Genomic DNA, 9448 nt, shown 5'->3' with positions numbered 1-9448 from the left:
AGTTTGACATCCCAAGGCTCAAGAAGAAAGAATTATTACAGTTCTCATTTTCCTTATGTTCTCACTCCAGGGTACTCAGCCCCTACCTTCCTACACCAACAATGCCTTAAATAATTAGAAAAGGACAATTTTTTAAACAATTATTCATCATGAGTTCTAGAATCAGATCCTAGGCAAAATGATCAAGTTCAAGACTTCGCAGTAGGTTGGAAGAAAGTACAGATGATCTTATTAATCTTAGATAGATTCAGCCTAAACATTCTGACGGTGGTATCTTCCATCCAGAGCATCTTGCTGGCTGCTCCATTCCCACATCCCATCCTCCTTGTATTTTTGTGTTTCAAAAAGTATTCTTTTAAGTGTAAGGAAATACAGGAAGAAGGAAGAAAATACTCAACTCCTCATTTTTCTAACCTTATTTTTTGATTCAGTGAATAAACCCTATGCAAAGGATATTTCTCCCATTATCATTAGATAAGACCTCAGGATAGCTATCTCTTAACTACAAAGTTAATCTTTGCACTTTACCTACTGAAGGAACACATAGCATGCTCTGTATTTCCCTATGAAGTGATTCAAAACACACGGTAGCTTATAATACAACAACCTAGAGACAATTTAATTAAAAATGTCTTACTCTAAATCCGATCTGTAATTTCCCTATTTAGGATAAATTATAAAAGTATCATAGTCAAACTCAACAGTATTGTAAATTCAGATAAATTCTCATGCTCTTTCCTCTCTTGTTAATATTTTCAGAAGATTCTGTAGCCTTACTGTAGGGTAAAAGTAGGGTAAAAAATGCAAAACTTTACATTTCTTTCTATGGCAAATGTGAGTGTGGTAAATGTTCTTTAAAAATATCAAAGAAGGAAAAATGAATATTACAGCTTTCTTTAAAAAGTTTCTATACTAAATTCACTGATAAGCATAACCTTCGAGTCACCTTCAGAAAGAGTGATTAAAGTAAAAAGTCTAATATAAAATAAAACATTTCAGTCAGCGTGAAATTGGACCAATCATTTTTTAAGCCATGGGAACTTTTTTCCCTGAATGAGGTGACTGATATAGTTCTCTGGGTTATCCTGTTGTGACCAGACTGAACAATACTTCATGTGACACCGAAGTTACAATTATAAGCTATAGTCACTAACTGGATTTAGCCTGAGTAATTGGCCGGTATTTTGTTTGTACGCAACGCTTTCCTCCTTCTGTAACCACTTGGAAGCTTAACAATTTCTGAGCTAGTTTAGATACAAGGCAAAACAGGCTAATTGTGAAGTTAGACATGTGTTTCCTTGTAAATGTCTCTCTGCAGAGTCATCTCATTTTTAAAACCCTGAAGGAAACTAACAGCAGCAGCCTGCCTGTTAACCATTTGCTCTCATTGCAGAAAGTCCTTCCAGCGCAAATGCAACATGAAACTCCCAAGGGCTTTTTGAATTTTTTAATAAAAGCAGAAAGTAATAAGTAACTAAGGCATAATTACTGCATAATTAGCATTTGGCCTTATCTGATGTCATCTTTCCAACCTGGAGATTGGCAGTACTTTACAGAAGGGCAGAAAATTGTCTTTCTCTTTTCCTTTATTTATCTATCAGAAACCAGAAAATCGCCCCTTTTTTTCCAATATTCACAAGTCAATCCCCTCATTCTGTCAATCTGCCTTTCCCAACAGCTCGAGACATGGGCTCTCCTTGCCTGAAAGATAACCCGTCACTCAGCAAATTAGAACATCCTTCCCCCACACAGCCTGCAATGCTGCAGTTTCACCTTAATGAGCTAAAAGTAACTCCCTAAATTAACCCCTCCTATTTTAAAATACAAATGGGCCAAGAGATCTCATGAAAATAAAAAATAAAAATAAATCTCTAGAAACTTACTGATTGACATCACCACGTCACTTAAAAAAAAAAAAACCCACAAGACCTAAAGAAAGCGTGCTGTGGAAGGAAAATATTTAAGTCTGGGGTGTCTGCTTTTCCCAAGCAGTGGTTCTTCTTAGCCATACCAAGCATTTCACATGCAAGCATTTGTGCCCATGGCCCCAGCAAACTCGGTCATTAGTCTTACACTCTGTTCTTCACTTTGTCTTGCAGGATTCTGAACTTTTCTACCTTAAATTACCCCAAAGTACTATGTAAAATAAAGGGGCATTTTACCAGTTAACAGTGCATCAAACATCAGGAAGTCTATGTAGAGTCCTTATTGAAATAAACATGTTAAAAGATATGGAAAATCTATATCAAATCAATCATCAATATCTAACTAGGGAAATATATTTTAAATGGAGGAAAAAAATATCTGGTTTAATTCAAGGTTGTGGTGAATCTGTTTGGCAACTTTTAAATTAATTTTAAATTAATTCAGGTGCTTTTCGATCACTGCAGTTACATACAAGGTATACTGAACAGAATGATGACAAAGCAATTGTTCGTGTTCAAACTTCTCACACACTATATTCCCCTGGACTTTTCACCTCAGCAGTTTTCAAATTCCCCTTTCCAAGGAATATTTGACCTTCAAATTTCAGTCCCTGTATCTCTTGATTTCTTGCATCTATCATATGTTAGAAAACTCAACCTGGGCTACAAGTACATTATTTCTGTTACCTGACTTTAATGAATTTTAGTTGTTTTCAAAATCTGCAATCGGTTCATTGTGCCAACTCTGCATTGCAGAGAAATCTTAGTGTTCGATTCCAGCTTGGCTCCTGCAAACAGAGTCACTACAAACAGGCTTTAACTGTATTTACTCGAGAAGAGGAGGAAGGAAACCCCCGCCAAGCTGACAGGCCCAGCTGGGTTAACAAGCCCCCAGGGCAGCGGAGTCTCCCGGCTCGCCGGCCTGGGCGCTGTCCTTGGTGCTGCCGGCGCCATAGCGAGCACAAGCGCCTTACCTTCTGCCCCTGCGGAAGCTGCGGACGTCCCCCAAACGTTAAGCAGAATGTAGCGCCACATCCCACTTTTAATACAAATAACTACCCAGGCCCATCCTCTTTGTCCCCTTCCCGAAGCCTTCAGGCCGACTGTTCTTCAAAGTCTTTTTGTTTTTTTCTTCTAGGCCCAACTCTGGGCTTGCGCTCATCTCGGACTGCTTTAAAAGGAGGAGTGGGGGAAGGGGAGGGAGGCGAGGGGAAATGAGGATGGGGGAGGGGAGGAAAGTAGGGGGAGGGGAGGAAGGAGTAGGGGACTAGAAAAGGATGGGAAGAAAAAGGCCTTGGAGGAAGGGGTTCAGAGAGAAGGGCGGAGTGAGTGGGACTAAAGAAGGCTAAAAGTGGGAAAGCGAAGAGATGACCAAAAGAAGGGAAAGAGATTCAGCACAGAAGATGGGTAAAGGAAAAAAGTAATGGAGAACGGGCAAAAGAAAAAAAAGCCGCAGGTATAAGAAAAGAACAAGGTGGTCAGGGGCTCGGGAGAAAAGCTGCCCGAAAGGCAGAAGAGTGACTACACAAAGAAAGGGCATTGGGTGAATACTCGCACCGAGAGTTTAAAATGCAATCCGAAGGCGAAGAGAAACGGAGAGAGGGGGCTTGAGGGGCGACAAGTGGTCTGGGACCAGAGGAGAGTTGGGGGAGGGGCCGGCACCGCGCAGCAAAGTCCTGGGTCCGATGCGGCGTGGGCCCACGTGGAGCGAGCGCTGAATCACTGCTAGGCTGTCTTTACCCCCCTCATCTCCCCCGGCCCGGTGCCCGCAGTCCCCGCCTCCTCGGCCGCCGCCTCCACGGGGCGGGGCCCTGGCCCGGGACCAGCCGCCGCGGCTATAAATGGGCTGCGGCGAGACCAGCAGAACGCTGTGACAGCCACACACCCCGAGGCCTCCAAGATGAGCTACACGTTGGACTCGCTGGGCAACCCGTCCGCCTACCGGCGGGTCACCGAGACCCGCTCGAGCTTCAGCCGCGTCAGTGGCTCCCCATCCAGCGGCTTCCGCTCGCAGTCGTGGTCCCGCGGCTCGCCCAGCACCGTGTCCTCCTCCTACAAGCGCAGCGCGCTTGGCCCGCGCCTCACCTACAGCTCGGCCATGCTCAGCTCTGCCGAGAGCAGCCTCGATTTCAGCCAGTCCTCGTCGCTGCTCAACGGGGGCTCCGGGCCGGGCGGCGACTACAAGCTGTCCCGCTCCAACGAGAAGGAGCAGTTGCAGGGGCTGAACGACCGCTTCGCTGGATACATCGAGAAGGTGCACTACCTGGAGCAGCAGAACAAGGAGATCGAGGCGGAGATCCAGGCGCTGCGGCAGAAGCAGGCCTCGCACGCCCAGCTGGGCGACGCGTACGACCAGGAGATCCGCGAGCTGCGCGCCACCCTCGAGCTGGTGAATCACGAGAAGGCTCAGGTGCAGCTGGACTCGGATCACCTGGAGGAAGACATCCACCGGCTCAAGGAGCGCTTCGAGGAGGAGGCACGGCTGCGCGACGACACCGAGGCGGCCATCCGCGCGCTGCGCAAAGACATCGAGGAGGCGTCGATGGTCAAGGTGGAGCTGGACAAGAAGGTGCAGTCACTGCAGGATGAGGTGGCCTTCCTGCGGAGCAATCACGAGGAGGAGGTGGCCGACCTGTTGGCCCAGATCCAGGCGTCGCACATCACGGTGGAGCGCAAAGACTACCTGAAGACAGACATCTCGTCGGCGCTGAAGGAGATCCGCTCCCAGCTCGAATGCCACTCCGACCAGAACATGCACCAGGCGGAAGAGTGGTTTAAGTGCCGCTACGCCAAGCTCACGGAGGCAGCCGAGCAAAACAAGGAGGCCATCCGCTCCGCCAAGGAAGAGATCGCCGAGTACCGGCGCCAGCTGCAGTCCAAGAGCATCGAGCTCGAGTCAGTGCGCGGCACCAAGGAGTCCCTGGAGCGGCAGCTCAGCGACATCGAGGAGCGCCATAACCACGACCTCAGCAGCTACCAGGTAGGAACCGCGGCTGCGCGGCCAGCCTGCGCCAGCGCCAGCGCCGCGCGCCCCCGACACTCAGGCACGCGACCCGGCGCTCTCTCCGCCGCGCTCCCTGGTGGCCGGTGGCCAGTGCGCGCGCGCGACGCCGAGCAAGTTAGATGCGCACAGCGTCCTCGCCCCTCTCCATCCTTCTCCACTCCTCCCCCACCCACTATCTCCAGCTCCTAAGAGCCCTGACCTTTAGGAAACGTGCTTTTTTCCTCGGGACGTCTAGTTTTACAGTAGAGGGTACACATTTGAGCAGTTGAACAAGCAGCAAGTTTAGGATAGCTTGTGCAGAAACTCACATATTCTCAACTTTAGGGTCGTGATCAGAACTCTTAAAACTGGCTTCAGCCCAAAAGGCTCAGATGAGAAGGGCCAGGTCGGCCGAGGGGTTTTCCCAAACCCGTTTGTTTCCTGCTGAGACGAGTTCTAGATCCACTGGTCTCAATGCATGGTGTGCCTAGAAAATCTCATATTGTCTAATTGATCCTGTTTATTTATTTGACAGTTCCTCCGGTTTTTTTTTTTTTCTGTTTTTATTTTTGTTTTAAGGGGGCTGGAAGCTACAGGGTTTACAGAACTGGAAAGAAATGGGCGGAGGGGTTAGTAAGCGGTTTGCGAAAGAAGTTGCTGTTGGAAGCATGAGTCTATGGCTGTGTCTATTTCAGGACACCATCCAGCAGTTGGAAAATGAGCTCCGGGGCACAAAGTGGGAAATGGCTCGTCATTTGCGAGAATACCAGGACCTCCTCAACGTCAAGATGGCTCTGGATATTGAGATCGCTGCGTACAGGTACCGCGCTCACTACCGACTGGGCGGAAATACTTACCGCACTGCAGAGGCTGTTTTGGCAGAGCCCCATCACTTAAGTTAAAATGAGCAGGTGGCAGGGATCTTAAATCAGTGCCTGGCTTTCTTTCTTAATTAAAAAACAATTATTCTAAAGAATTGTAAATCTGGCTTTACCACTCTACACAGCTTTAAAAGAGTAAACATTAGTTAAAATAAGTATTTAAATAAAATGTTTTGAGGGATGGCGCTGATTGATTTTAGTGCTTGTGCTTATGCTTCAACTTTTAGTGAAAAATGTTTTCCAACTGATTGAAACAAAAACAGAATTTTAGTTTTTAATATTTCATATAGTGGTTTCAGCTTTTCAACTTTATAATATCAAGGACAAATTCCAGGACATTCAATTTCTCTGTTACAGCTTACTATTGCCATCATCTGGCTGAGAACAGCTATAGAGTGATAGGGTGGATATATACACATATATTAGATAGAATATATTATATATATTTGATAGAATAGAGAGAAAATATGTGTATTCTGTTCTATTTAGATTTATATCTACAGACCTAGATACACAACCAGAGAGAGGAAAGAAAAAAGATTATAGGTCTGCTAACTGATGTCACCTTACTGATGACTAAGTTCATAGGAGAAAATCCTTGACTAAACACTTTTTCTACTACCAAAAGGTCATCATCATAACATTTCAGGAATAAATTGCACTCAGAGCTATCTCTTTTTTCAGGAAAGCTGAATAATTATATTAAATAGACAGTTTATGATTAAAATTGCAGACCAATTTATAACTTGATATACCCCAAATACTGATGCACACTAAACAGTTTTCTAGATTTGTTGATCGTTATATTTGCTAAAAGAAATTTAGTGTACATCCTGAAAGTCCAAATGCCCAAGAAGGTCACTAAGGTTTTTTTTGGCCATGAGGGAGCTTTTCAGCATATTCATGGTGCAGCAAATAGACTGCGGCAAGCTGAGATTTGGTGGCTGGGTGTGTTAGTGGACTATTGGGTGTGGTCAGTTACTGCAGCAGGTGATTGGCTGGTGGTCCATGAGAATCTTTGGATATGACACTGTAGACCAGTGAAATGATAGCAGGTATTACATTAGCTTGACAGAATCTTTTATTTATGTGATTCTATTTGTTGAAAGGTATCTGCTGCATTACCTATCACATAATGAAACTCAGAAGGCCACTGAGATTTTAATTATGACTTGTCTTTTTTGATTCGGTCCTTAGAAAACTACTGGAGGGTGAAGAGACCAGATTTAGCACATTTGCAGGAAGCATCACTGGGCCACTGTATACACACCGACAGCCCTCAGTCACAATATCCAGTAAGATTCAGAAAACCAAGGTAGAGGCTCCTAAGCTAAAGGTCCAACACAAATTTGTTGAGGAGATCATAGAGGAAACCAAAGTGGAAGATGAGAAATCAGAAATGGAAGATGCCTTGACAGCCATTAAAGAGGAACTGGCCGTGTCCATGAAAGAAGAGAAGGAAGAAGAGGCAGAAGAGAAGGAAGAGGCAGGGGCTGAGGAAGAAGTCGTAGCTGCCAAAAAGTCTCCAGAGAAAGCGGCTGCACCTGAACTTAAAGAGGAAGAAGGAGAAAAGGAGGAAGAGGAAGGCCAAGAGGAAGAAGAAGAGGAAGAGGAGGGTGCTAAATCAGACCAAGCCGAAGAAGGAGGATCCGAGAAGGAAGGTTCTAGTGAAAAAGAGGAAGGTGAACAGGAAGAAGAAGGAGAGATAGAGGCCGAAGGTGAAGGAGAAGCTGAAGCTAAGGATGAAAAGAAAACTGAAGAGAAGCGTGAAGAGGTGGCTCCCAAGGAGGAGCCAGTGGCAGAAGCCAAGGCAGAAAAGCCAGAGAAGGCCAAGTCTCCCGTGCCCAAATCCCCAGTGGAAGAGGTGAAACCAAAAGCAGAAGCTGGAGCTGAGAAAGCCGAGCAGAAAAAAGAAGAAGAGAAAGTGGAGGAAGAAAAGAAAGAAGTAAAGGAATCCCCCAAGGAAGAGAAGGTGGAGAAAAAGGAGGAGAAGCCGAAAGAAGTGCCGGAGAAGAAGAAGGCGGAGTCCCCAGTAAAAGAGGAAGTGGTGGAGGAGGTGAGCACCGTCACCAAATCTGTAAAGGTGAGCTTGGAGAAAGATGCCAAAGAGGAGAAGCCACAGCCTCAGGAGAAGGAGAAAGAGAAGGAGAAGGAGAAGGAGAAGGCAGAAGAGGAGGGGGGAAGTGAGGAGGAAGGTGGTGATCAGGCTTCCAAGGAATCCAGGAAGGAAGACATAGCGATAAATGGGGAGGTGGAAGGAAAGGAGGAAGAGCAGGAAACTAAAGAGAAAGGCAGTGGGGGAGAAGAGGAGAAAGGGGTTGTCACCAATGGGCTAGACTTGAGCCCAGCAGATGAAAAGAAGGGGGGAGACAGAAGTGAGGAAAAAGTGGTGGTGACCAAAAAGATAGAAAAAATCACCAGTGAGGGGGGCGATGGTGCTACCAAATACATCACCAAATCTGTAACCGTCACTCAAAAGGTCGAAGAGCATGAAGAGACCTTTGAGGAGAAGCTAGTGTCTACCAAAAAGGTAGAGAAGGTCACTTCACACGCCATAGTAAAGGAAGTCACCCAGAGTGACTAATATTTGAGTCCATTGCAAAAGGTTAAGCCATATGACAATTTTAATATGCATGTGATTGACAGCTTCAAAACAGAACGGGTTCTCCCATGGGGGCTCCAGACATTGTATTTTACTTTGTGCAATATGAGGGAACTGCATGCAAGCTCAGGGTGCTCCCTCCTCAGTCTTTGGGTGATTCAAATGCATGATATTGTATGTACCTGGGGAATTGGCCAATTTCCTAAGCTGTTGGAAGGGGGGCACTTGGGGGGAGGGATGTCTTGAGATGTATTATGCAAAGAACCAACTGAGCCAAAAATAATAAATGAAACACAGAACTCTCTTAGCCTTAAGAAAGCTATATATGAATAATTATGTTTACCTCACTGGTGCATTGAAAAAGGACTTTTGTTCATGGGAGAACCTCGTTGACATGCACAGTTTGCAACCTTTCGTTGATTGATGTTAAATGTCACAGCAGTACTTGCTCAATAAAGGTCATATTGGAAACATAGTCGATTGCATGGTGTCCTGTCATTTCAAAGTGAAATCTCCAGTACCTGACACTTTCTTTTCCTACTGTAGATTATTTGGGGGGAGGGGGGGAGGGTTATAAGTGACCTGCATTTCTTATCATTATTTCCCTGAGGGGGATCACCGAGAAAGCATAATCGCCAAAAACAGTTTCAGGTGTCAAAATCTTTATGTAGCCCAACGTTCACCTCAACATTTTAAATGCATATTTTTGAAATAAAAATTAAAGCATCAGGTAAAAAAGCAAGATTCATGGGCTAAATGTCTTCAATTTCCAAATGTTTTGACCCCAAACCAATACTCAGAGAACCTGAAAGTGAGAGGGATGACAGTGGAGTCACAACTTGTTTCTTGGAGTTCTGACACAAAGGAAATCATGGCATTTATAACAATATGTCCAGAAAAAGCAGGACTGAAAACATTAACAGTAGTTACTAACAAGAAATATCAAACACACACACACACACACACACACACACGCACACTCCTTTTCTGCAGCACTGATTCTTGATTTAGTTGACAAAGATTTATACTTTTGGTGTTTTACTAATTGGGAAAAAAT

The 9448-nt window shown here is 45.3% G+C and overlaps 1 protein-coding gene across 1 annotated transcript; it reads left to right on the top strand.

The window, feature by feature from the left end:
* The first annotated feature begins 3798 nt into the window (after positions 1-3798).
* NEFM (neurofilament medium chain) lies at positions 3799-8843 on the top strand. The gene is made up of 3 exons (XM_026518978.4): positions 3799-4905; positions 5604-5728; positions 6987-8843. Exons 1-3 carry the CDS (start codon positions 3826-3828, stop codon positions 8371-8373), a joined length of 2592 nt encoding a protein of 863 aa, XP_026374763.2. The 5' UTR covers positions 3799-3825; the 3' UTR covers positions 8374-8843.
* The last annotated feature ends 605 nt before the right edge of the window (positions 8844-9448 follow it).

This window comes from Ursus arctos, unplaced genomic scaffold (assembly GCF_023065955.2).
Source record: "Ursus arctos isolate Adak ecotype North America unplaced genomic scaffold, UrsArc2.0 scaffold_11, whole genome shotgun sequence".
Classification (NCBI taxonomy): Eukaryota; Metazoa; Chordata; class Mammalia; order Carnivora; family Ursidae; genus Ursus; species Ursus arctos.
The sequence above is the reverse complement of the archived record's forward strand: the minus strand, read 5'-3'. Positions and strand labels throughout refer to the sequence as shown.